The 26,605-nt window shown below is 54.6% G+C and overlaps 1 protein-coding gene across 1 annotated transcript in view; it reads left to right on the top strand.

The window, feature by feature from the left end:
• Window positions 1-26,605, top strand: part of COL27A1 (collagen type XXVII alpha 1 chain) — a 141,832-nt gene that overhangs the window by 84,492 nt on the left and 30,735 nt on the right. The window contains exons 25-37 of the mRNA XM_061200047.1: window positions 2,183-2,236; window positions 4,093-4,146; window positions 4,374-4,427; window positions 7,953-8,006; window positions 13,301-13,354; window positions 13,912-13,956; window positions 14,042-14,086; window positions 14,361-14,414; window positions 15,532-15,585; window positions 16,449-16,502; window positions 17,679-17,732; window positions 19,588-19,641; window positions 23,717-23,824. Of these exons, the coding sequence (XP_061056030.1) occupies window positions 2,183-2,236; window positions 4,093-4,146; window positions 4,374-4,427; window positions 7,953-8,006; window positions 13,301-13,354; window positions 13,912-13,956; window positions 14,042-14,086; window positions 14,361-14,414; window positions 15,532-15,585; window positions 16,449-16,502; window positions 17,679-17,732; window positions 19,588-19,641; window positions 23,717-23,824 (738 nt within the window). The remainder of the gene's footprint in view (window positions 1-2,182; window positions 2,237-4,092; window positions 4,147-4,373; window positions 4,428-7,952; window positions 8,007-13,300; window positions 13,355-13,911; window positions 13,957-14,041; window positions 14,087-14,360; window positions 14,415-15,531; window positions 15,586-16,448; window positions 16,503-17,678; window positions 17,733-19,587; window positions 19,642-23,716; window positions 23,825-26,605) is intronic.

Genomic DNA, 26,605 nt, shown 5'->3' with positions numbered 1-26,605 from the left:
ACAAGGCATGAGCGTTGCCTTTAAGAAGCTCTGTGCAGGGGGAAGCCAGGCCTCTAAACACCTAACCCTGAGATGTCTAGTCCAGCAGAGAACCCACGACTGTCTTGTTCCCAATTGCATCCCCAGCACCCAGCAGAGAGTCATATGAGAGCAGGGAGGGAGGGAGATAAAACCCCATAGTCGACAACAGGCCTTTACCTGTAGACTGCGTAAGGACCGGGCCGGCCTCCTCCCCCAAACCGGGGACTCAGATCCCGTCTGTGCCATGCCCACTGTAGGTGACAATGTTGCCTCCCCCCCGCCCCATGCCCTCTTGCCAGCTGAGAGGAGCCAACTGTGCCCACAGCTGTCAGAGCTGCTTCTCCACCAGCCCCGCCAGGTGGAAGCCCTGGGCCTCGGGGGCGAGCTTCCCTGGACCAGCCTCAGCTCCACCCACGGGACAGGGTGCCAGGATGTTCCGGGACAGTGCCCCAGTGGTGACAGGGTGTCCTGGGATGGGGGCGGGGAATGGGCTCTATGGCCCTTATTCATTAGGATCCCGTTTGGCTTCTTCATTGAAGTTTATGACCTGCCTGCCTTCCAGGACCCAACAACTCATAAATTTAAAGTAGCTATGAAATTTCTGTTTCTCTGGGCCAGTTGGGCAGGGGCCTCTTAACAGAGCAGTTTTTATTCCCTTTACTCGGCATCCTCTAAATGTCTGACTGCTCCCTTGTGGGGAGCTCAGGCCTCTGTCTTAACCCCGTGCCCTTTTAAAATAAATTAGAATAGGATGGGAGGGCTACTTGGTTATTTTCTGTGACATATTAGCCGTGATCTCATACCTTGAACCGCACCCCTCTCACCTCATACTTCAACCCTGAAGGGTCTGTGAACTCAGGGAACTAGGCCCCCATGTATGGTGATGGTGTTGGAGTGCCAGGCAGACCTGTGCCCTGCTCATGGCCACACATGTTGGAGTGACTGACAGGTGCATGGGCTTTGGAGCCACACAGACCAGAGTTGAATCCTAGGCTGCAGCCACGAGACACACACAGTCCTGGTCTGAGCTGCCACTTTAAAACTGTCTCTGAGCCCTGCAGAGCTGACCCTTTGGAACTGGATGCTTTTTCTTCGCTCTAGTTGCCTGGCAGGTGGGCCAGCTTCACTGCCTGAGTGTATAACTTCGGACCTGTTTCTGATCAGGTTCAAGGTCTCATTTCTTTCTGGATACAGTTTAGGGACAGGGGGCAGCTTTTATGGGGCAAATCCACTCATCCCTCAGTCTTCCTGAATTCTCCCAGAAACTCTTGGCTACAAACCTGGGCTCTTCCAAAGCCACTTTTGCACCCCTGAACCACACTAGACCCCCATCTGCTGGAATTTTCCTTAGCAGAGAAGAGAGTGGGGTCTGGGCTGGGAATCGCCTGCTTTCCTAGGTTACTCCTCTAACTAAGCCCTTCCCCCTCACTGAGCATGAGCCAGTCACCTGCTCCTGGCGGCAGCGAGGCCTGCAGCCACCTAGAACAATCCTGGAACACAGAGGCCAGTTATCACCCAGTGGAGTTAAAAAGAGCAACAGGAACCACAGTGTGTGTGTGTGTGTGTGTGTGTGTGTGTGTGTGTGTGTGTACGCTCTTTCAGAAAGGAGAGGAAGCCTTTCACAAGACAGTAAAAAGGCCTTCACTTTCCAGATTTCAATCAAGTCTTTTTGGCAAGGGCTGTTAGGGTGTTTCTATCCCCGCCAACAGGTTTGTTTCTCTCTTTGAAACAGCCCCAGGGCCCCGAAAGATGGGGACAGATTTCTCACAAGCAGGCCTCTTCCCAGCACCGCTGAAGGACCTTCCCCTGCCCCGCCCCCCAGCTCCCCTATCCCACCCCCTCCCCAAAGGTGGCTGCCTCCCAGCTTCTGGCGCAGGAAGAATGTGTGGCTCTCCCAGGGATGCTGGCAGCAGCCCCACCGCTTGGCTCCAAAATCAGAACCATCTGGTGGAGTGAAGGAAGTCAGGACAGTGCCCAAAGAGAGGCAACTCTCTCCTCGGTGGCAGCCCCACGCCGGCTGGATTACCCGGCACGGGGCAGGAGACACGGGGAGACAGCTCCAGTGGAAGAGAGATGTGGGCGAGTTGCCTTTGAAACTCAGCACATCTCTGAATTCATGTTGCTTCCTTCTTTCTCTTGCTTTTATACACATTTCTTATAGGGACTTCTGGGATTCATTGGTCTGGTCGGGGAGCCAGGAATCATGGGAGAAAAGGTAAGTTGTGTTGGTGGGAATATCTAAGCAAATAGAGCTTGTGTTTTGAAATTTTTAAAAGGTGAAGGGGCCAGTTGCCCTGGGGGTGTCAGACCTCCCTCCCTGGCCTCTCCTCGCTTCCCTGGCCTTCCAGACCCTCAAAGAGCCATTGTTCCGTGTCCCAGCATCCCCTGGGGCTTCCGCCGTGCCCTCCTGCCAGCATCCTCAAACACAGTTAGATGTCTGTGTGACAGCCATCTACGTGGTCTGGGCCTCTCACAGCTGCGCGCTGGCACTGCATGGGGCTGGCAACAGAAGGAGGCAAAGAGTCATCTTTTAAAAAAGGAGCCCAGTTCTTTAGTTTGCCTTGTTAATGCCAGCAGCTTTGTTTTACAGACCAGATAACCAAGGCTCCAATAGGGGAGGTGACTTGCTCAAGGTGACCCAGATAGGAAGTGGCAGAGCTGGGATTTGAACCACATTCAGTTTCCATGGCCACACTTTGCCCACGTTGGCTCCCAGCCCATAGCTTGTGGCTTCCCATTTCCCATGGGCCCTTGAGGGGAAGGCTTATCTGATTCCCCAGGAAGGCGACCTACGGGAGTTGATATTATTCCCATTGGATAGATGGAAAGACTGAGGTCCTAATCTGGCCCCACCTAGCTTTCCAGGCTCATCCCGTGCCTCCCTCTTATCATTCCCTGTGTCCCAGACCTTCTGGTCACCTTCTCCTCCTCCTCCTTCTCTTTTTCCTCTTATTTTTTTAAATTTAACATTTTTTTGAAGTAATTATATTCACAGGAAGTTGCAAAAAATAGCACAGAAAGGTCCTGTGTAACCTTCACCCTGTTGCCTCCATGGTAACATCTTTGATAACTTCAGTGCAATATCAAAGCCATCTCTGGCCTTCTTTTGTTGCTCGAATGTTCTATGCCCCTCTTCACCTGCAAACCATTACCCATGCCGTTCCCTCGGCCAGGTACACTCTTCCCGTCCCCCTATCTTTGCCTAGATGACTCTCAGTTATCCTTCAGCATTCTGAGGGAAGCCTTCCCCACCACACCCCTGCACTCGGGGGGTCAAATCCCCTATTGAAACACCTTAGCACCAAGACCCACTCCCTCACTTCACTTACCCCAGTTTGCATCTGTTTTGGTGATTTGTGTCAGTCTCCTCGTAACACTCTGTCTCACTCCGTGTGAGCAAGGTCTGTCTGTTTCTACCCACTATCGTGTCTTCAGGGTCTAGCATATCATGCCAGGCACGTAGTAGATGCTCAAGAAATGTTTGCTGGCTGTGCGGATACAAGAAAGAGGGCTTCACACAAATAGAGCCAGGATCCAAACCCAGAGCCACTGCCTTCCGGCCATAGCTCTGTCTGCTACACCTGCCATCTCTGCCCGATCTGTCTGGATTGGTCAAGAGAGGCTAAGTTGCACCTCTGATTCTCCAGTATCTCATCTGGGTTGGGGCAGGGGGTGGGGAGAATAAAAGAAATGCCTTATATTGCCATCTCTGCCTTAGCAAGCCCAGCCCAGGGGATGCCAGGCCTAATGAGGACCACATAACGTGGGCCAGGATCAAAGGGGATGACATGTTTAGCACATCCTTGATCTGGACCATCCCTGCCCAAGGGAAGCCCACCGTGTGGCACACCGCAGTGGATGCTGAGGCCTCCTAGGACTTGCTGGGGTTCTTGGCTTCTGCTGACTGAAATCCCAGAACTCCCCCCTCCCCCTGTCACCACCCTGGGTGATGTGGCTATAGACCTTGGACAAGTCCCTGCACCTATCTAGTCTCTGGAGTGCCCTCTGCACCCTCCCCCCATAGAGCCACCCCACTGCCGTGACCTCCCTGAATTGCTGTCTCCATCACAGGGTGACCGGGGCATGATGGGACCCCCAGGCGCGCCCGGACCCAAGGGGTCGATGGTAAGGAGCAAGTCTGTATCCCCTTGCCCTCTCCTGTCACAGCCGCGGTGACAGTTCTGCTCTCCTCTGCGTGCGTCCGCGTACCCCAGGCGGTCATCGTTCACGATGACCGGCTCCTTTACCTTCCAGGAGGCCCTGCGCTGGGGCTGAGCCGGCCGAGGCAGTACTGCAGGAGGAAGAGGCACCTTCCAGAGTTGATTCCTTCTTTTTCATCTCTTTCTTGGTAGGGTCATCCTGGAACTCCAGGTGGTGTTGGGACCCCCGGAGAGCCTGGACCTACGGTAAGCAAAGCCCTCATGTTCCCTGAGCTCAAACCCACTGTCGAGTCGTGGTGAGGAGTCCAGGTCTCAAAGTCAGACAGACCAGGAATCCCAGCTCCCCTACTCCCCGGCTGTATTGTCAGGGCAGATCATTGAACTTCTCTGCACCTAAATTTTGCTCATATGAAAAATAGAGAAAATAATCATGGTCATGATAGTGTGATTGCGTGGGTGAAACGAAACCAGGCAACTAATGTTCATTACATAGGGATGGTCATTGCAAGGGAGTATCATAGTCATTGGCACCTCTGTTGCTTTGTTCATTCACTCAGGAAATACTGTGTCACATGTGCCACTCCAGGAGCTGCCATCAACAAGGCAGAAAGCTGTCCCTGCCCTTTAGGAGCTCGTATTCTGGTGTGGCGGAGAGAGAAGCCAGTAAATAAGTGACAGCTGCTATGGAGAAAGCAGGGAAGAAAATGGGAAATGAAGGGCCAAGGATACAGGGGTCCTGGGCTTCTCATGATGACTGAGGAACCAGGGATATTCCTGAGGATCCCAAGGCGGGGAGGTGGGAGAGGCGGGGGGCTGGGGGGAGGGTGTGGGCAGGAGCACCCAGATTCAGGGGTCCCTCCTACTCCCCCGAGGGTGAGGTAGGGTTGGGGGCTGGGTGGCTCTCACCCTGAGCATATGGAGCTTCTGGTCCCTCCACCTCTGCTGGTGGAGGACGGAGGGAATTGGGGCAGGGCACTCACTCCGGCCAAGGCTGAGGCTCAAGTCTGGGAGCCCACTCTGGGGCGAGGGGATGGGGAGGTGGGCTTCAGGCAGGTGGAAAGGGTATGGCGGGAGGGGGACCGGCACAGGCAGGATCCTGGGGCAAGCCTGGAGGGTGATGAGTTCAGGTGTCTTCACAGGCTAGACTGAGGGGCTCCCTGGGGTCTGAGGAAGGAGGGAACGGGAGCCTTCGATGGTTTGAACCCAAGGGAAGTGCGCCCACACCAGTTCTCTGAGCCACTTCGGGAAGCAAGGCCAACTCAGTTCCCAGACTTTTCTGTGCACCTGCCGTGTGCTGTGCCCATGCTCAGTCCTGGAGTTGCAAAAATGATAAAAAATAGATCCTGCTCTTAAGATTCTCACTGTCTAGTCCTCTCACTCATTAACAGACTTTTACTGAGCACCTACTATGTGCCAGACAGTGCTAGGTGCCCAGGGTAGGGCCGAAGCCAGAGAACAAGGATGCTAGAGGTCTATCATCCAATTCTAGCTGTGCCCCTGGACCTCAGCCTCCCTGAGCCTCCCTCCAGGCTTTCTTCCTCCCATGTCCAACCTCCTCCCCATTCCATTTCCTCAGTGCTTCCATCTGTTCAATGGTTTGGCTCCGACTTAGTGAAATCAAACAGTGAGCTGCCGCTTTCAGATCCCAAGGTTGCCATTGACCCTCCTCTGTTGCAGTGTGGGGCTGGGCCTTTGGATCTCTTGGGGCTCCTTTCGGACAGCCAGCTGCCCCCAGTGCCACTGGGGAAGCAGGATAGCATGGAGGTCCAGAAAGCTTCAGAATCAGACACATGTGAGTCAAATTCTGGCTCCCCCTTTACTAGCTGTGTGATTGTTGGCAACATTTATAGCATCTCTGAGCCTCAGTTTCCCTATCTGAGTCAGCATAATGCCACCTTCATTATGAGACTGTTGTGAGAAATAAATGATACCGTGCATGATGTAATGCTTAGCAAACTACCTGCATATACTAAGTGCTTAATGAATGGTAACAATAATAATTACTATCACTATTTGTTAGATATGATAATTACCACTATTATTAGTAAGACTGTTACTATGAAAGTGACATTTCTGATGATACCGTTCACGTCTGATTGGCATTTTCCACTTTTCCAATCACTTTAACATCCATGTTCTCCTACAGTCCACTGAGGTCCGCCAAGGTTATTATCTCCATTATTTGGAGGGGAACAGTCAGGTCCTGGGACCACCAGTTTCTGACCTCCTCTCCCTTTGAGAGAGCTGACAGCAACCCTTTACTGAGGACCTTCCTGGTCATTTCATCTTCCTACCAGCTCTAGGAGTCAGGGACTCTTCTTATACCCATTGTATAGATGATGAAACTGAGGCCCAAAGAGTTTAAGTCACTTGCCAAAGGTCACAGAATTAGTAGGTGGCAGAGTCAGGGTTTGAACCTAGTTCTCTGGTGGAACAGTGTGCTCTTTTAAGCACTCTACTCTACTGCCTCTGAGTTGAGACTTGGCTCCTGAAATTTCCCAGTGACGCATTGCATGCCTTCTGCAGTCTGAGATCCCTCTATAAAATGGTCCATTCTCACCCAGTCTTCATGTTCTCCCTCACCCGGGAGTAAGATCTGTCTTTTTAGGGGGCCAAGCTCGGGTCCACACCCTGCTTGCTCTGCTGACAAGGGATCATGTTGGGACCCAGCGCCTCACATCAGCCCTTTAGCAGTTGAAAGGTCTGCCCCCCCTGAGGCCCTGGGAAGAGAGAAATAGGAGCAGAAAGAGGAGTTTTTCCTGAGGCCCCAAACTGAGCTGGGCCTCTCCCTGGTATTCGGAGGGGGGGATGAGGCCGTCTCTTCTTGTAAAAGGAGCACGCCCAGTCTGAGAATCGCCGCGGAGCTGGGAGGCTCCTGCAGCTGTTGGAGGGGTCCTTGGCCAGCCATGTGGCTAAGATGCAGCTTGACGTCTGTAGCTGGGGCTGGAACCTGGGGAGAGAAACCAGGCAGCGAGGCGGCCTGCTTCCTCTCTTCACCTTCTTTCTCTCCCTTCCTATCCTCTGTCCTCTTCAGTCCTTCCCTTAATCCCTGTCATCGGCCTGCCCTGGGCCAGGTGCTGGGAATTCAAAGAACAAAGCCAGCCCTGTTTTTTCTTTCCCTCCCTCCCTGTCTCTTCTTGTCATTCCTTCACCAAACCGAGATAACCCTGGCGGGCGTCTTCCCTGGGCCAGGCCCTGCTCCCTTCTCTTTGCCTCCCCCCACCCCGACTTCTCCGCCCAGCCCCTCCCCCTCCACACGTGCTTCCCGCTCCCCCTCCCTCACTTCCGGGCCCTGGTCTAGTTCTGCTCCCTCTTACCCTCCCTGGCTCTTTCTGCCCTGGTCAGAGCCTTCTGGATGCTTTCAGGTAATATTCAAGGTCAGGGTGGGGGACAGAACTTGGGACCCCATATTCTCCTTGCTGATGGAGAGAGAAAAGGGGAAGTGGGAGTTGGAGGAGATTTTGGTCAGGAATGTCCTCATAGCTTCCGGTTGTTGATTTTGAGATAAAGAAGGAAGTGGCTTATCCATCCAGGATGGCTTCTCCCTGCTGCCAGATTCCCAGGCGCTGACTCCTGCTCAAGGTGGCAGCACGTCCGCTGCTTCTCCTGGGGGACAGATCTTCCCACTAGGCCAAGTCCTTCCATCTGGAGCTGCTGGGCTCAGGAGTGGCCGCTCCTGAACAGCGCCTGTTTGAGGCTGCAGGCCTAGCCTTCGGTGTTGTACTTGCTCCCTAAAAGGGGGTTTCTCCAGACTCTTTCTCCTCCCCACAGGGTCCTCCAGGATCTCGAGGCCCGCTGGGCATGAGGGGAGCAAAGGGACGCCGGGTAAGTGCGGCCCAGCCCCCGGGGGCGGACACTGGCGGGGCCACCTGCTGGAGAGACCCCTCTTGGTCCTTGCCCTCCGCCCAGCCCTGAGATCTGTGACTTTCACAGCACCAGGCTCCTCCCAGGCCTGACTCTCCGTGTGGGACCCCCACCCATCTTTCCCAGCCCATTTCTGAGCACCACGCCTTGCCATCCAGCAGGAACAGAGGGGCTCTGTGGTGCCGATGCTTTGACCATTCATGTGTTTGCTCATGCATTCATTCACCTACAATTTATTTAACACCTGCTGTGGGCCAGCCACTGTTGGAGGCTCTGTAGATACCACGAGAACAGGACAGGCAGGACCCTTGCCTGGCTTCATGGCTCAATCAAGTAGGTCAAACAGGCAGTACAGGGTCATTAGCACGTCGATGGTGGAAACACAGGCAGCTTGGGAGCCTGGAGGAGGCACCTCACCTGACCAGGGTACCAGGGAAGGCTTCAAGGAGAGGGTGATGCTTGAGCTGATGCCAGGTTCCAGGCAGAGGGAGAGCCCTAAGGTGAGAAGGAGCAGCATGTTTAGGGGTTCCCCACTGGTTCAACAGAGGGGCAGGAGAGAGGGATAAGGCCAAGAGCTAGCAGGGCCTCAAACGCCACAGCTAAGCCTATGGGCTATGTTCCAAGGGTAGTGGGGAGCCGCAGAGGCTTTTATGCAGGGCTGGCCCTGAGCACGGTAGCTAGAGGTAATCACTAGTACTTACTCTGTGCCAGGCACTATCACGTACATTGACTCAGCTACTCTTCAGCACTACCCTATAATGTAGGTGCTATTCTTAATTCCCATCTTACAGACAAGGAAACTAAGGCACAGAGAGGTTAAGTCACCTGCCTCAGGTTGCACAGCTAAAAAGTGGCAGAACTGGGATTTGAACCCAGGGAATCTGACTCTTTCGCATACTGAAGGCGGGGAAGGCTGATGGAGTGGTTTCCTGCCCCCAGTGGGTGTCCAGGTGCCAGGCCAGGCAGCCTTGTGAAAAGGAAACAAGATGGCACAGTGGACCAGGCAGCCCAGGCCTGATATTCAAACTCATACCAGGGGATCTGAGATGATTATTCTCTTCTTGGCTGAATTTCAAGTAGTTTAAAAATTTCCCCTGAACGAGGTGGTCTGAGCAGTCTGCCTGGGAGAGGCGAGCCTTAGAGGCATTCCCCTGGCCTGGCAGGACCCCTCCCAGTGCCATGTCCTGGTCTCTGCGAGTAGCCGAGGCCCTTTGGCAGCCGGGTTCCACCCTGACCCTCTGCACATTCCCTCCTGCCCGGGAAGCCAGGTTGGCTGGAGGGGGAGCTGTGCTGGCCCAGGCCCTGCCCCGCACAGCCTGCCAGATGCAGAGGCTCAGGCCTCCGTCAGCTCACTGAGCTCCTCACAACCGTTGTACCACCCTTCCCAGTGGTGGCTTGAAGAACGTATCTCCTGCTTGAGGAAATCCAGGCTCCCAACCACATCAAAGTCTCCAGGGCTGGAAGGGGAGCTTCAGGAACATGAGCCCCGCCCCCTGCTGCATTTGGCAGGAATGCAAAACCTGTGGGACCCACCCCCTGGGTCCCCTGCCTGACAGGCCGCCTTTGGCCACTTCACAGATGGGGTCACTGAGCGGGGCAGGGTGGGGGGGGGACTAGAGAGGCACCCGCTGAGCCTGTGAAAGACCTCAATTCTGGGCAGGCCCCCTGTGCAGCTCCTGGCTTGCCCTGGGACCATAGCAAGGCCTTGTTGCTCTCCAGGCCTCAGTTTCCCTGAGTGTGCTGTGGGAAATGAGCTTGGAGGTCTGCAAGGCCCTGCCTGCTTTTCTGCCCATGTGCAGGATGGGCCCTGCTGCCCAGCCCACTCCCCCCAGCCCCCTGCCCTGGGAAGAATGAGCACTAAGGGGTCGAGGCCAGGGCCAGGATGGGGCCCCAGACCCTCAGCTCTTGGTAGAGCTGTTGACCAGGGTCTGGGTCCATGGGCCACAAAGAGCGGGGGCTATGGGGTCACACAGGCATAGGAGCAAGTCTCAGCCTTCCCAGTTACCAGCTCTGGGACCTCTTAACCTCTTTCTTAACCTCTGTAAGGCTTGGTGGATGACATTAGGAGCAAGTTGGAAGGAACCAGACTTTGAACCCAAGTCAGCCGAATGCCCAGTTTTTTCCACCACTACCTGTCATTGTTTATCAGTGTGGGAGTGAGCTCCCTGTCACAGGGGGTGTGCAGATTAGAGCCCGGGGCAGGGTGTTGGAGAAGACAATGTCTAAAAGTCCTCTTACCCCGGAGACTCCGCTATCTCCCTCCAAAACCCACTTTGAGGGAGTCGTGAGGATTCTGTGATCCAAGTGCCTGACACTGAACTCTGCTCCTGTGAGTGGGACTTAAGAGCTCAGCAGACCTGGCCTCGAATCCCAGCTCCTCCTCCCTGACCTCAGGCAGTTGATTTGCCCTCTCTGAGGCCCCAGTTTTTCCTCCATAAGATGGGTCAGCAACAGAACCGACCTTTTGGATGGCTGTGGGGATAGAATCCCTTTGCCAGCACCTCGAGTGGTAGGCACCTGGAAAGGCAGCGGTGTGTAGCAAGTGTTGGGCACACGTTCACTCCCTTTCCATCCCTTTTTCACAAGAGCTGCGATTGGCCAGATTTTCTGTCCCCTGGGGCTCCTCCCAGCCAAGCCAGACGCCCAAACTGGCTGGGAGGCAGCCCCGGCTGTGACTGCAAACATCTTCCTCGGGGAGTGGCTCCAAGAGAACAGATCTGTGGCTCTGACAGAAACCCAGACCTGCCTCCAGCAGGGTGGGCTGGCCCGTGTTCATTTGGGGAAGGAGGGGGCAGGACTGAGGCACCCACAGGACAGAGGACGAGCTGCAGAGTGGCCCAGAGCAAGGGTTAGGCTGTGCACTGCCCTCGTGCCTCTCCCTGCACAGCGGAGCTGGGGAGGGAGAGTGGCTGGGGCCCCTTTGCCTCCTCCTCCTTCCAGGGAGGAAAGGTTAATCCTGTTTCCCCCCAGCCAGCCCCAGCTTCTACCTGAGCTCTCTGGTGCTCCGGGGGAATAGCAGAGTCTCCCAGGTAAGAGGGATTTTAGATATTGTCTCCTCTAACACCGTGTCCCGGCCCTGACCTGCATACCCCCTGTGACAGGGAGCTCACTCCCACACTGATAAATAGTGACAGGTAGTGGTGGAAAAAAAATGGGCCTCTGGCTGACTTGCATTCAAATTCTGGCTTCTCCACATACTAGCAGGGCAACCACAGGCTATTTCCTTATTTGTTAAATTAGAAAAGAGCTTTCACTATTACTGCTGCTGCTGCTGTTGTTGATGTTATTACTATTATTATAGATCTCATAACCTTTCTCCCAGTGAGGCTTTGATTCCCAGGAGAAACAGGGTGCCGTGTGATTCAGGCCAAGCCCTTGACACCTCTGGGCCTCCGCTCCACTCCCAGAGCTGTCCCTTTCCAGGAAGGTTAATGCCTCAGGTAGAGCCAGAGGTCAGGGGCCAGAAGCCATCTCTCAGGAGGGCCCGGATGCCCACCATCAGCTCAGCTTCTGTCCCGGCTCCCGTGACCTGGGATGCCCTACATCCTAACCTGTGTCCATCTCCACCAGGCTCCTGTCCATGAGTCAGGGGCGGTAAGTCTAACACGTGGTCTGACAGTGTCCATCTGAGACTGAGGCCCAGAGAGAGGAAGGGGCTTTCCTGGGGTCACACAGCAAGTCGGTAGCAAAACCAGGACTTGCACCCACACCCTCTAATCAAACCTCATCTTGAACCCGTGAAAATTCTGAGCCTCATATAAGCTGCCTATTCTGAGGAAGGGACTGAATCCAGGTTTGCCAGGCCGTTGCTCTGCGCCCCTGCCCCTGGGGAGCCTGCAGCCCCCTCTGGAGGAACCAGGTATTCTGAGCACTTACTACATGCCACGTGCTGAGCTGCCCGAGTGCATTATCTCCTCCTGCCTTGAGGGGGAGATTTCTCGTCCCCATTTCAGAGATGGGATAACTGAGGCTCAGCAAGGAGCAGCCACTTGTCCCTGAGACACAGCATTTCCTGAGCAGCACTGTGCCTAGTGCTGGACCCCTGATAGATTCTGGGCCAGGGCCTGAGACACTGGGCACAAAGACTCCCAGCCCGTGGTCTCCTGGCCCAGGGTGATTTCATCAGTGTGGTGCTATTTAAGGCTGCAGCGTCGAGTTGAAGCAGCTGATAAGAAGAATTGTCACTTTTTCTGGTTCAACTATTAATTGAAAATTTCCTTGTTCAATATTTAAATGATTTCTTCATGTTCCTTTTTCTCATCCCTCATATCCCCTATGCCCAGACGCTTCCCTGGCCCCCTTGTGTGCCTGGTCCCCTCGCTCCCAGGCTGGGGCGGGTCAGCCTCCTTCACAGGATCCTCTTTGTCTCCCCAACATGGCCTCTCTGGCCCCCTGCAGAACAAACACCACACTGTTCTCCATGGTGGACCCCAGGGGACCCCATCCCATCTGTGTCTCTGTGGGAGGCCCATGGAGGGGACACAGGGGGCAGTGGGTGGAACCCTGGAGGGAATACCAGCTGCTAATGTGCTAAGGGACCTTGGACAAATCACTTCCCTTGCAGGGCCTCAGTGTTCCCATCTGTGCAGTGCGGGGAAGAGGGGATTCTGCCTGCCCCAGGGGCCTCTGAGTTCTCAAAAGACCAAGACTCCTGTCTCCGAGGTCAGACCTGAACCCAGAACTCCAGGGAACAGCTGCCCTGTCCTTGCCCCCTCCTCATGTGAGCTGGGCCAGACTAGCTGCACATCTGGCTGGAGAGGGGGCTGTTCCACACATCTGGCCACGTGTAGACCCTCCCCAGCTCGTCCCTCCTCTGCCAGTTTCCCCTGAGGGCTGTGGTCCACGCGCTGCTTCTGCCCCAGGTGTGCTCTGGGAAGAGCAGGTGACAGCAGTCTGAAGACCTGGCTGTGGGCACTTGGCCACGTGTCTCTTGGCTCTGCCCTCAGTTTCTGCGTCCGTGGAATGGGTTGGCTGGGTGAGCCCCAAGGTTTCTTTAAACAGGGTTTAAATGCACCACCAGCCCCACTCCAGGATGGTAGGGCCCCTAGCCAAGTCCACCCATGCTACGCCATGCGCAGAGCCATCTCAGCAGGCACACTGCCCTGGGTGACCCACCTGGGGGTGGGAGTGCACAGGAAGTGCGAGGTGGAGGGAGCCCCCGCTTGCGCAGGGCTCTGGGCGTCCCCGCCCTCCTGGTTCCCAGCCCGAGGGAGACCCCTACTGTCCACTGTGCTAGTCCCTTTTTCCTGTTCCAGGGACCCCGAGGACCAGATGGACCAGCTGGGGAGCAGGGGTCCAGGGGTCTGAAGGTACCAACCCCCGTGGCCTACCCTTCCTCTCACCTCCCACGCTGGGTTAGGAATCCAGGAACCCAGGCTCACAGCCTCCGCAGTAACAGACCCCTTTGGGACAGCAGGGCATCCCAGAGACGCTGCAGGGCACGTTCCTGAGAGCTCATCCGGCCACTCTTCCTGATGCTGGCAAGCCCCCAGCATGGGGGCAGGGAAGGGAGAATGAGCGGTCAGACTGAGAGAGAGAGAAAGCACGTGAATGAGAGAGAGGAAGCGAGAATGAGAGAGAGTGAGGAGGAATCACGCATGGCCTCTGACCCCCAAGCCCCTCCCGGGCCCCTGAGAGCCGAGGCTGCTTCTAACCCCTTCAGGACCCGGGGGTTCTTGGTTCTCGACCCAGAGCACCTGGTGACTATGGCGAGCCACTTCCCTGAGTTTTCCCGTCTGCACACTGGGGAGGGGGTGGATGCCATGACCCCATGATTTCCTTATATCTCCCGTGGGAGCAGGTGTCCCTTCTCCGTGAAGGGTCCTCCCCAGCACCCTCTCCCATCCTCATGCTTTGCTTCCTGCAGGGCCCTCCAGGACTACAGGGCAGACCAGGCCAGCCTGGGCAGCAGGTATGTCAGGCCAAGGCTGCCGGCCCCTCTCCCCACTCCCTGCTTTGTCATACATGCTTCTAACAAACCCCAAATGTGCTTCCAGGGCGTGGCTGGCGAGCGAGGGCACCTGGGCACACGAGGCTTTCCTGTAAGTAACACCGGTTCATGAAATTCTCTCCGTGGGACTTCACGGGGAGAAACTAGCCACTTTAGCCAAGTTCCCATCCTGCTGTGGAAATCCCGAAGGTTCTAGTTGCCCACTCCTGCCCTGAAGACTCTCCAGTATGTCTCTTCCCCTCTGTCACATGGCAGAGGGTGGGGTCGGACCCTCATTTGCTACGACAGCTTGACTGAGACCCAGGGGACAGGCAGGGTAGAGAAGGCCATGGAGGGACTAAGGTCACCTTTGTTTGTCCCTGCAGGGCATCCCGGGTCCCTCCGGCCCCCCAGGTACCAAGGGCCTCCCAGGAGAACCGGTAAGTGTCCTTTCCCTCTCTCTTTGCATCTTTGCTCCTGGCAGGCTGGTCTCAGCTGGGTCACCCACCGGTGGTGTGGGTCCTGCAGTCAGACAAGGAGAGGGGTTGGAGAGGGACAGTGCCGGGGCTCTACCGCCCCGAGGGGACAGGCCTCGGGTCAGGGAGAGAGCACTGGCCGGGGAGGTCAGGAGCTCTGGGTTGAGTCTAAGCTCCCTTGCCTTCCAGCCTCAGTTTTCATGCCAGTAAGATGGGAATAATTGTTCCTACCTTTACACCCTGTTGTGAGGATGAAATAAGAAAATGTGTATAGAGTGCTTAGCACAGTGAAAAGTGGAGGGAACGGAGTCCTTCAGGTCTCCGAAGGAGGGAGGGCAACATGAGAATAAAGTAACACGCTGACTGGGCACTACGGAGTCCAGCGTGCCCGGAGTGGAGAGAACTGGATCTCAGGGAAGGCAGGAAGAGGTCGCGGGGGCCGGTCACCCAAAGCTGCGGACGGAGTGTGCTGTTTGTCCCAAAGGCAATAGTGAGCTGCTGAGAGGTTTGAAACAGAGGGGCCCTGCACAAGATCTCCCGGGAAGGGTGGGTTTGGGAGGACATCCCGTGTGTTGGGGAGCCCTGTGAGGAGGCTGTGGACGGTGCTGCTGGTGATGGAGAGGAGAGCACAGTCTCGGGGCCCAGGAGGAGGAATCTGGGTGGGGCAGGGGGAGGACTGGAGGCCGCGCTGTAGCCCCACATCTGGAAGCTCAGGTAGACGCCCTTTTGAACAATGGACTGACCAAGGGCGGGTGAAAGGTCATTCCAGGCAGAGGGAACAGGGTGAGCAAGGCTTGGGAGCCAGAAGGCTTCTGGGCAGGGGAGGCCGCCCTGGGTCTTAGGTAGACGACTGGGAGAAGAGGCAGATGGATTGGCGGGAGTGCACTGGACATGGGTGCGGGGAGAGCTGCAGGCACCAGGACCCTCAGTGAGGGGTGGGTGAGGGCATGGGCTGCAGAATCCCGAATTCTACGGGTTCTCTCCCTCACCCGCCCCTCCAGACTGCATTATTGAGCCTTAGACCCCAAAGAGGGCCCAGGCTGGCTTCTCCCAACTGTCTGTGTGTCTGTCTATCTTCCAGGGCCCTCAGGGACCCCAGGGGCCAATGGGCCCTCCGGGAGAGATGGGACCCAAGGTGAGTGCGGAGGACCCTTGTTCGTCCCGTGGTGCTGCTGGGGAGGTATCAGCCCCTCCCGGCCCTTCTCCTCCGGGGTCCCTGTCCTGTGTACTGCAGAGACTGATGGGGAGAGGCCCTGGCAGAGAGGGTAGATCCACCATGATGCCATAGGGTGAGGGGCTGGGCTCCCAATCCCAGGGGCAGTGGGTGGGATGCAGCTGTGCCAGGACCGTCACGGGGGTTGGCAGTGCCTCTTTTTCGGCACCATGGAGAGCAGCAATGCCCCCTGCCCTGACCCTGCTGGGACTTCACCCCGACACAGAGGTTTGACTGCAGAACTAGTCCTCTTAAGGTCATGCAGCAAGGAGCTTGGAAGGGGACTCAGACACCCGTGCCTTACCCAGAGGAGAAAACTGAGCCCCAGGGTTTATGCAGGGGCTGCAGCCATGCCAATGGTGATAACGCAGGATCCCTCCCGCCCTTGTCATCCTGGCCCAGCTGCAGAGAGAAGGGCTGGAATCCCTCGGCCCTGAATGCAGCATCCGTTGGCTTCCTCCTCTGTTGTTACGTGAATCATGAAATTTTCCTCCCTATGCTTGCCAATGGGCTCCTACTGGGTAAACCACACTCGTGGGGAGGGAGGGGCTCCAGCAGTCTCTGGGCAGCCCTGACGCTCAGCAGCCTGAGCCCAATCACCCCCATCTGCCTAGTCCCAACTCTAAGCTCCTAGAAGGCTGCAGCCGGCTCCCAGCTCTGAGTCTCTCACGCTGAGTGACCTCGGGCACGTTCCTTGCTGTCTCTGAGCCTGCCTCAGTTATCTCCTCCCTTACAACCAGAGGCCAGCCCTTGCTCTAGGAAGGACCAATGGCATTTTCTTGCAGGGGCCACCAGGTGCAGTGGGAGAACCAGGCCTTCCTGGGGAAGCTGGAATGAAGGTAAGGTGGGATGAAAGAAGAGAAAAATGGCTTGTTGAAACCAGCTCCCAGCTGGCGGCCCCATCGTCTCCATGGAAGAGAAACAGGCCTTTCTTGTGCCCGGGATAATGGGTTCTCTGTGCTCCCGGCTGGGGAGCAGGGCATGGCCATGGCCACAGCGGATGGCCCAGCCAGCCCGGAGCCCCCATCCCTGCCCCCTGTCTGGCAGTGTTTTCTCTGGCACCTGCCCCACGCTGGGACGGCCATACCTCCTGGCCTCCTGCGATACCATCTGCATTTCAGCACTGGTGCCCCTCATTACCTGCAGGGAAACAGGAGCCCATTGATCCCTGGGCTCTGGGGAGAGCCCCCTCCCCGCGCTGCTGTTGGAAGAGGACCTGCTCCCTATGCAGGCCCCAGAGGCCTGGGACTGTCAGTCTTGACTTAGTTCCAGAATCCTTTGCTTGAATAATGCAGGAAATCAGCCCATATATAAAACAGGTAGTAATGGGGATGGTTCTGGCTGTGGCAGGGCTGGGGGCTCGGAGCTCCGCCTCCTCGTTGTGCCCTCAGACGCCAGCAGGGAGAGAGTGTAGCTTGGAAATCCCCACATGAGAAAGACCCTTCTGGGGTCTTTTGGAGGAGCTGGGTGACATTTATTCCGGTTCATTTAGGGCCTCTTCCTTCTTTGGGTTTCTCTCCAAGGTTCTCAGGGAGGGAGAGAAAAGAAGGTGGTCAGCCTCAGAGTTGCCATCTCTGCATCCGATATTCCCTGGAGCCAAACTACCCAGGTTTGGATCCTGAACCTGTCACTTACTAGCCTCACGAGCTTGGGCTGGTTACTTAACCTGCAGTCCCTCAGTCTCTTCCTTTGTAAAAGAAGATATCTTTCCTGGCAGGGTTGTTGTGACAGTTAAATGTGTAAAATGAAAAGGCACTTACAACAGCACTATGTAAGTGTGAGCTGAGCTGTGATGGTGGTGGTGATGCTGGTGGTCGTCATCCTGACCTGTCCAGGGCTTATTGGGAACAGGGGCTCTGGTTGGCATTTTACAATTTCTCTCTGGTCCTGGGGAGAAGGAGCTTCCTCGGCTCCACTCCCCACTCCTCCCACGTCAGAACCAGTGAGAACAAGAAGGTGAGGGCTGGGGCTGGTCCTATTCCCCCACCCATGGACTTGTGTTTGGCTTCTCCTAGGGTGACCTTGGGCCTCTGGGCACCGCTGGGGAGCCGGGCCTCATTGGGCAGCGGGTAAGTCGAAGCAAATTCATTCTCCCTGGAAAGCCCCACCCCTCCCTGGCTGTCTGGAGGTGGGAAGGGCTTTACTCAGCTTCCCTGAGCCTCAGTTTCCTCAACTGCAGAAACAGACTGTGAATCTCTGCAGCCTCATCCAGTCTCCCTTGGCAGGCCAGCATTTCCACAGTGCAGAGGCGCTCCTCAGAGAAAAGCATTCTGTGGTCAAAATGTTTGAGATTCTGCGTGCTCGGTGTTCCCCCTTACACATTAGCAGTAGCATTTTCAAGGCTCTGAGAAGGCCTGCAACCAAGAAATTGGGGTTTGGGGAGGGTTAATCCAGAGTCTCCAAACTTATTTGACCTCCAAGTGCTTTTATTGAAAAACACCTGTTACCATCCCTAAAACTGTTCCATGGAAGATTATCTGAAAGGTTATCTTCCCCTTTACCAAAAGAAACCCACAGAGTTTGGCTTCCTCTGAGAAGGTTTGGGATGGCTCTGTGTCCACCTGTCTGTGCTCTGTGCCTGATTTATAAGATCCCTGTCTGAATGGAGACCCCAGGGTGCTGTGAGAGATACAGAGCAGGCATCCTCTGGCATCTTTCGGAGGGGGAAGGTGCGGCCCAGGAGTGAGGGGGAGTTAGCGTGGGGGGCTTGGCTCATGGAGACACCAGGCCCCCAATCCAACTTCTCATTTTTCCCTTCTTCCAATGCCTCATGTTACTCCCTGCCCAAAGTTAACAGAGGCTCCTTAAATTGAGTTAAGACATAGAATGAGAGGAGAGGGCCACAGGGCAAGAGAGGATGAGCATGGAGCTTGAAGTCTTCAGATGGCAATCTTGTCTGTCAATGAAGATTGAGCAGTATAGTTTCTTGGAGTGCCATGTTAAGAAGGATCCTGAGGCTCCTTCTGGGCTCACTAGGAAAGAGAATGACATGCACTCACTTGATGCCCACTGTGTGCCAGGCACTTCACAGCAGTGAGTAACAGAAGGCTCTGTCCTCATGGAGCCACATTCTAGTAGATAGATTAGTGATGTCTGCCATGGGCACAAGAGGGGTGGAATCTACACACCTGTCCTCCCATCTTTGCCATTCCTGTATCTGATGACTTCTGAGGCCCCTTCCAGCTCAGATGCTGAACAGCTATGAAAAAGCAGAGAGAGACACAAACTTAACTTGACAGCCATTTAGATAACTGAGGCATCCAGGGGCATCTTTGGAGCTAGGAAGGCAAGCAGGGAACCTGGCTGATGGTCAGATGGGATTCAGGGTCTTGGTATCATTCCCAAACTTGCTGGCAAGAAAGTGTGAGGGATGGCCTCACTTTCCTCATCTGAGAAATGAGATTCCACCAAGGCACTCCATGAGGGCTCACTCCAAATTCCAGGAAGAATATATCTAATGGCTACTATTTGTGAGGTGCTTATACTGTGTCTCATAGAAACCCTTAAAGGAAGTGTATCAGCCCCATTTTCAGAGGAGAAAACAGACACCCATGGGGGCTAAGGAGTTTGCTTGTGGCCAGACTACCAGTGAATGGGAAGCCCAGTGGAGGCATCGAGATCTGTCTGACGTCAAAGCCTTTTCAACCAGTAGGCTGCTCTACCTCCCCATTCCAACCAGCCCACCTAGACACAGGACCAGCACCTTCTAACTCGTGCAGCCCCTACCTCACCCCACCCTGCACACAGAACAGGCTGTGGCTTGGGGGTCTGCTCCACTGTTTACTGGCTGTGCCAGGCATTCCAGGCCCCTACTACCTGGAGATCAGGGGTTGGGGTCTTGTCCCGGGGAGGAGGAGGAAGTAAAACACACTGGGACCCCCTCCCCAGTAATGTCTCCTCATCTTTCCCCACTACCCTTTCCAGGGAGAGCCAGGCCTCGAGGGTGACAGTGGCCCTGCAGGGCCCGACGGGCTGAAGGTAAGCGTCCTTCTGGTGCAGAGTCTGGGGGGAGAGAATGTTCTGGAACTGCCTTCTCCCTATGCCCCCACTGTCCTCCCATCCAAGACCTAAGTTTTCCCCCAGAAGCACCGTATTCCCATAAGCTCTGAGGTCAGCCCTCCTGCTCCCAGGGAGAGCAGGATGGGTGGGGGTGAGCCCTATCCAGCACCCGCCCTCTACCCTGCTCAGGCAGGACCAGGGACCAGCCCCACCTTCCACTCCTCACTGCCACCCTTCTCCTTGAAACTGCAGCTTCTCTTGGCTCAGAGTGGTACCTGAAGCCCTGCTCTGTGCCAGGCCCAGAGCCAGCAGCTTTGATATCTGTTATCTTCCAAACATCCTAAAAGATCAGGAGAACAATAATCACCACGCATGACCCATAGCCACTATTTACGGAGAACAAGCCACATATGTATCAGGGACTGTGCTAAGCCCTTTGTATGTATCATCTCAATTAGTGCTACGGGGTGAAATCTGTCTTTGGATGAGGAAACTGAGACTCAGAGAGGTTAAGCCGCTTGTCCAAGGACACACTGCTAGTAATTGGCACAGGCAAGACCCAAGCCTCGGCTACCTCTCTGCACCATACGCCCATTCTAAAGGTGAAGAAACTGAGGCTCAGGCCAAGGTGTATTCATCTACAGTCTAGGGCTATGAGTGGAAAATCCAAAATTCAAACCCAGGGCTCACTGGCACCAAAGCATGTGGGCCTGACTCAGCCCTGCTACATTCCATAGATTCATCTGTCAGCCACAGATGCTGGGGCCTTAAGGAGGTGCCGGGGCTCCCCTGAACCCCAGGGCAGGTTCACTCTCTGACTTACCAGCCCTGCCTCCAGCCCTGGCCTAGTCCTGGACCATTAGGTGGGTTTTCCCCAGGGCTGACCTGTCAGCTGCCCAGCTCAGGATCCCAAGTGCCACATCCCAGCATTCCCTTTGTCACCCATTGACTCTCCATGTGACCTCAGATAAGCACCCCTCTTATCTGAGCCTCTATTGCCCCATCCCCAGACCTCCACCCGCATGATTGCCCTGGGTCCGGGGCTTCCCCACCTCCCAGGATGCCTCTGTGACAAGCCCCTGGCTGGCTTCCCATCAGCCTGTGTTTTGCTTGCAAGGTCGAGAGCGCCCCCTGTCTGCCATCTGTCTGCCTTCTCTCACCTCCAGCCCTGCTGTATCCCAGGGTATAACTGGGTCTGGCTCCGGAGACCCAGAGCACTTGATGGCTTCTCCACACCCTTTGCCAAATGTCTGCATGAATCGTGATGATGCTGACGAACATTCTGGCTAAAATGCTTTGTGTACTCACCATACTTGCATCACCTGCCTTAAGAGCTTTACATGAATTAACCCATTTAATCCTCCCAGTAATCCTCTGAGCCAGATTCATTACCATCCCCACTTGACAGATGAGGAAACCGAGGCACAGTGCGGGGACCTCCTTCACTTCTGGGCAGCCACCTTTCTTCTCCTTGGAATCTTTGCTGAGGTGGGATGGCAGGGGGTCTTCCAGACTTGGGTGTCTCACACAGTCTTTCCTGCTCACTTGTCATGGCTCCTCGGCCCTGGCTGCTTCCTCTCACTCCCTCCAAAGCCAGTGCTACCCTAGACCTTGGGCCGGAGTAGTCCGGCAGATGTACGGCATCTTCCCGGGTCCTCGTGTGAATCCAGGAGAGAATCTGTTTCCTTTATGGTGTTTGTCCGAGCATCACCTTCATGGTGAAAACAACCTCTTGGACATGCACAGCACTTTATAGTTTATGCTGATTATCTCTTTTGAGATAACCAGCTGATGGTGGCAACGGTGGTGGTGATTCCTAGTAATAGGTAATGTTTATCCAGCGCTCGTGCACTAGATGCTATGCTAAGCTATCATTTACATGGGTTCTGTCTTTCACTCCCCACAGTAACCCTTTGGTGCTTATTTTGCAAATGAGGAAACTTGGCCCAAGTCACACAGCTATTGAGAGGTGGCAGCAAGATTTGAATCCAGGGATGAGGGAGGTATTGTCCCCTGAGCAGAGAACCTTGGAATTAGAAGGAACCAGAACCCAAGGTCTCACCCATGCTCTGCCATGGACTCACATGTGTTACTAGGAAGTCTATACCTCTCTCTGGGCCTCAGTTTTCCCATCTGTAAGTAGGAGGGCTGAGCTAGGCAACTTGTAAGGCTCCTCTGAGCACTGACAGATGTCCTGGATTCTGGGATTCCCTAGCCCTCCACCCCCAGACCCCATTCTGCATGGGATCCACAGGGTCGCCCACCCCAGCTGTGTGGGAGCCCAGGCTCTGGGGGTCTGGGTAGTCCCTGGAGCCTGTGCCCATGCAGGGCCCAGGCTAGGGCCCCTCACAGAAATCCAGCCCAGCCACCCGGAACAGGCTGCCTGCCTCTGAGAGCTAGGAGAGCAGGTGGCCAGGTTGACAGGCCAGAAGCAGAATCCTGGAGCCAAGAGAGTCTGCAAGTGGGGCATCAGGGCCAGCCCCGTCTCCCTGCCAGGCTGAGTTTGGAATCTGAGAATCTCCGTGCTAAGGGACCTCAGACACCAACCTGTCCGACCCTTTCCTGGTGCCCAGATCTGCTCTGCACTGGCCCACGCCTCAGCTTGGAGCTTCCCTCCCTCATCTGTGTCATCTCTGGACACCTCTCATTGGGACGTCCTCCTGGACCGGAGCTAGAAACTACCCCGGCAATCCTGCGCCCCAGCTGCTCACGCCCAGAACCTGGGGCCCCCGCGGGACCAGCCTGCGGGCTTTGCTCTCCGCGGTCAGGTTCCCAGGCTCCAGCTGCTTGCCCTGTGCACCCTGCTCTTTCTCCTGAACGCACACCAGTTTATCAGTGTCCCTCATAAAGTGTGGCACCGGAAAACAAACATGGCAAAGACGCTCTCTGCCTCTCCGAACCTGCTCCCATGCCCACCCCTTCCTCCTACCCGTGGCTTCATACCCTTCCCTGGGGGCCTCTCTGTACCGTCACAGCTCAGCCACCTGCAGACTGGCCACAAGCCCCAGTGGAGGTGGCCTTGTGATGGGCGCTGCCCCGCTCCTCCCCCACCCACTGCCCCTGCTGCACCCCCTGCTCTGCTCGTGGGGCCGAGCCCATGCCCATGCCCCATCCTGGCACAGCCTAGCCTGCCAGAGCACGGCCTGGAGCGGCAAGTGCTATGTAAGCATTCGCTGCCACCCACTCAACGGGGGGAAGGTACCATAGCCAGCGAGAATGCGAACCATGCAGAGAAGACAGCAAAGGGAGCGCGTACTCACAGTAAATAGAGTAAGACATTAAAAAAAAAAAAAAAGATGGAAACATGCAGTGCAGTTGGATTATGCCTTTAAAGCTAAATTTACTAACTAACTTCACTGCTGCGGAACAGCTGTTCCACTGCTCTGAGCCTGGTATGTAGCAATCGAAACGATTACCTTTTACTTATTATTGTAAACTGTTTTGTGTAAGTGAGGGTTGAAAATGCAACTCAGAAACATGGAAAGAGTTTGTTTCAAGAGGTAGAATAGGGTGAATTTTTTCCTTTATAAAAATTTCCTTCAGCTTCTTGGGACATCCCTGGCGGTCCAGTGGTTAGGACTCCACGCTTCCACCGCAGGGGACGCGGGTTTGATCCCTGGTCGGGGAACTAAGATCCCACATGCTGCGCAGCGTGGCCAAAAAAGAAAAAAGAAAAGAAAAAAAAAAGTTAAAAAAAAATTTCCTTCGGCTTCTTAAGACTCTTGTCCTCCCAATGTGTCTACAGTGTCGGGGAGAAATCGTCCTACTCTCCCAACCTGTTTCTTTCCTGTAAACTCCACGGGGTGGGCGTGGTCAGGGTCCTCTCTTCTCTCTGAGCAGCTCCCTCCATGGCCCAGGCATGGACACTAGAAACTGTCACGTGCTGCGTGCTGTCTCTACCAGGCTGACCCTTTTGGCAGAACCATCAGGGGAATCCAGGGGCAGGTCTGCTGTGGACATCCAAATGGAGCCCTGAGGTCTGGCGCCTCTGATGGACTTGGTGACATTTATTCTCTCTTTCTCTCTCTCCCCTCCTCATGCCTTTCCAACCCAGGGGGACAGGGGTGACCCCGGGCCCGACGGTGAACGTGGCGAGAAGGGCCAGGAGGGACTGAAGGGTGAGGACGGGCCGCCCGGCCCCCCTGGCATCACTGGCGTCCGGGTGAGTGTGCACAGCTGTGTGCCAGCACTTGGGGCTCCTGGGTGAGGATAACACTTGGGCCTGTTCAGGCAGTTGGGTGGGAGGTCTTTTGACAGCTGCCGCCAGAGGGTCTTGTGCTGTGATCCTTCCTTCACGTGAGAGTTTCACGGAGAACCAACCTGACCGTGCCCCTCCCCGGCCTAACCTTCCCACGCCTCCCGAGTGCCCACAGGAATAACATCAGTCTCCTTAGCCTGGTTGCCGTGCCCTACACAGACCTGGCCCCTGCTGACCTCGTCCTGCCCACTCCCCACATTCAGCCACACTGAATTTAGCAGGAGAGGCACTGGCCCAATTCTCCGTCAGCAACTTGCTGTGTGACCTTTCGCTTGCCCTTGCCCTCTCTGGGTCGCACCCTTGGTATGATGAAGGATTTGGAAGAATGTGCACTGAGATCATTTTGAGTTTCAGTGTTCCAGGGGCTCTTTCTCAGTGAACTTTTGAGCATCATGACTATGGAATGGGCAGCAACGTGTGGCAGAAATAGCCCTGACCCAGAGTCCAAAGGCTGAGTTCTGGCTCGAGCACCCACCGTCAACGTGACTTTGAGTGCATCACTGCCTCTCTCTGAGCCTTGGTTTTTTTCATCTGAAGAGTTGATGAACTTTGGATAGGAAAGCACTTTATAAAATGCACCAGAAATACAAAAGATGATCTTTATGAATTTGGAGGAGGAAGTGACTGGAAGCTGGTGGTGGCGGTGATGGTGATGGTGGCGATAGTAGTGATGACGGTGGTGATGGATGATGGTGGTGGTATTATTGTTGGTGATGGTGATGGCAGTGGCAGTGGTGTGACAGTGGCTATGGTGATGGGGATGGTGTTGGCAGTGGTGGTAGCAGTGTTTATGTCTGTATTTTGCTGTCACTGTCAGTCCTTATACACTGGAACTGGAAAGAGGTTCACTGGGGCCAGACTGAGTGTGTGTCAGGTGACAGAGGTGATGAGAGGCCTGTATTTGAGTCTCTTTGGCATCAGGGCTGCAGAACAAGAATCTCCCACTCTGTGGCCTGGAAACAGTGGAGGATTTAAAAATAGAATTTTATGAGCCATCAAAGCCTTTCCAGAAATACATCTGTATGGATGGGGGCCCAGCAAAGGTCTTCATTCTGGCCGCACAGCCTCACCACACTGGGTGCTCTAGCCCTTACTCAGGGTTTCCCTCACCATCGGGGATGCTCTCAGCTGGAGAGGAGCTGTCAGACAAGTGCCCAGCCGGCTGCCCAGTCCTGGGGGAGACGTCTGTCTCCCTGGCCCTGTACTGAATTCTTTGTCACTGACTTGCTTCTCCTTCTGACAAGGGATCAGCCATTGCAATCACCTCATTCCGCTGGTAAATGCCACCAGCTCCTGTAATCATGATTCACAACTGCCCAAACAGGACCAGCCTAGGAAAAGGGGTGTCCCAGAAAGTAAGAATCCACATTTCATTCTACCTAGCTGGGTGACCCGTTGACAGGGTCTTCATCCCCCTGAGCCTGTTTCTTTAGCTCTAACATGGGATAAATAATCCCTTCCTCCCAGCCCTGTGGCCAGAATTGGATGAGATATGATACGGAGTTCGGACATAGTGTCTGGCCCGTCGTTGGGGCCATGATGATTATTTAGTATTTAATTACTGGAGGAGCAAAAGACCTTGAGGTTGTCAAGTCCAATGCTGTCTGGTAGAAACAGAATAGGAGTTAATGTGTGTAATTTAAAATTTTCTAATAGTTATATTTTTAAAAAGTAAAAAGAAATAGGTAAAATTAATTTTAATGATATATTTAGCACAATCTATCCAAAATACTAACATATCAACATGTAATCAATATAAAAAATCATTAATAAGCTATTTTGCATCCTTTTTTTTTTGTAAGGCTTTGAAATCCAGTGTGTAATTTACACTTAGAGCACATCTCAATTCAGATGCTAAATTTTCATTGGAAATACTTGATCTGTATTTAGATTTCATAAAACATACAATTGAAAATGTAGATTCATATCCCAAGTTGTTCCAAAAATGTTAGAAGTTTTCTAATCATTGAATTACCAGTTTTAAAATTTAAAGTTAATTAAAATTTAATTGATTAAAAATCCAGTTCCTCAGTCACAATAGCCACATTTCAAGTGCCCAGTAGCCATGTGTGGCTAGGGGCCACCATATTGGACAGTGCAAGGCTAGTTCAAGACCTTCATATTAGAGGTGGGGAAACTGAGGCACAGAGAAAGGGAGGGACTTGTCCAGGGTCACGTGAAGACTCAAGCACCAGGATGCAGGGCACTCTGTGCTTGGTCCTTCCAAGGCCACTGTTCTTCCTACCCCTCCTCCATCACAATTAGTCAGTACTTCCTCTTAGAGTGCAATGCCTATTCCAAGGTGAGAGTATCACCTCCCTCATCCTATAGCATGTGCCTCTGTTAATGCAGCCAAAGGGATTAAATCAAACCAGCTCTTTAGTGCTTACCAAGAACATAGATATTTTTCCCAACTCCCTTTGAGGGTTGGGCTTTGAGGGGACTGTCCTCTGCAGGCAGTCTGGATGTCCCTTCAGGTCAGAAACACTGCCTGCCCTACCCACTACATCCCAACCCAGTGGGGCCTGGGGTTAGGACTCTCTTCTCTCGCTCTTGCTCTCTCATCTGTCTTGTACTCCCTCGTGCACACTCACACTCACTCAGCCCCAGTGAACTGAGTTTCCCTGACAACTGTGGAGACAGTTGGGCCCCCTGGGGCAGGGCAGGGGAGAGCAGCGCTTTGGG

Source organism: Eubalaena glacialis, chromosome 9 (genome assembly GCF_028564815.1).
Source record: "Eubalaena glacialis isolate mEubGla1 chromosome 9, mEubGla1.1.hap2.+ XY, whole genome shotgun sequence".
In the NCBI taxonomy this organism is placed as follows: domain Eukaryota; kingdom Metazoa; phylum Chordata; class Mammalia; order Artiodactyla; family Balaenidae; genus Eubalaena; species Eubalaena glacialis.
This window is presented reverse-complemented; position numbering and strand designations above follow the sequence as displayed.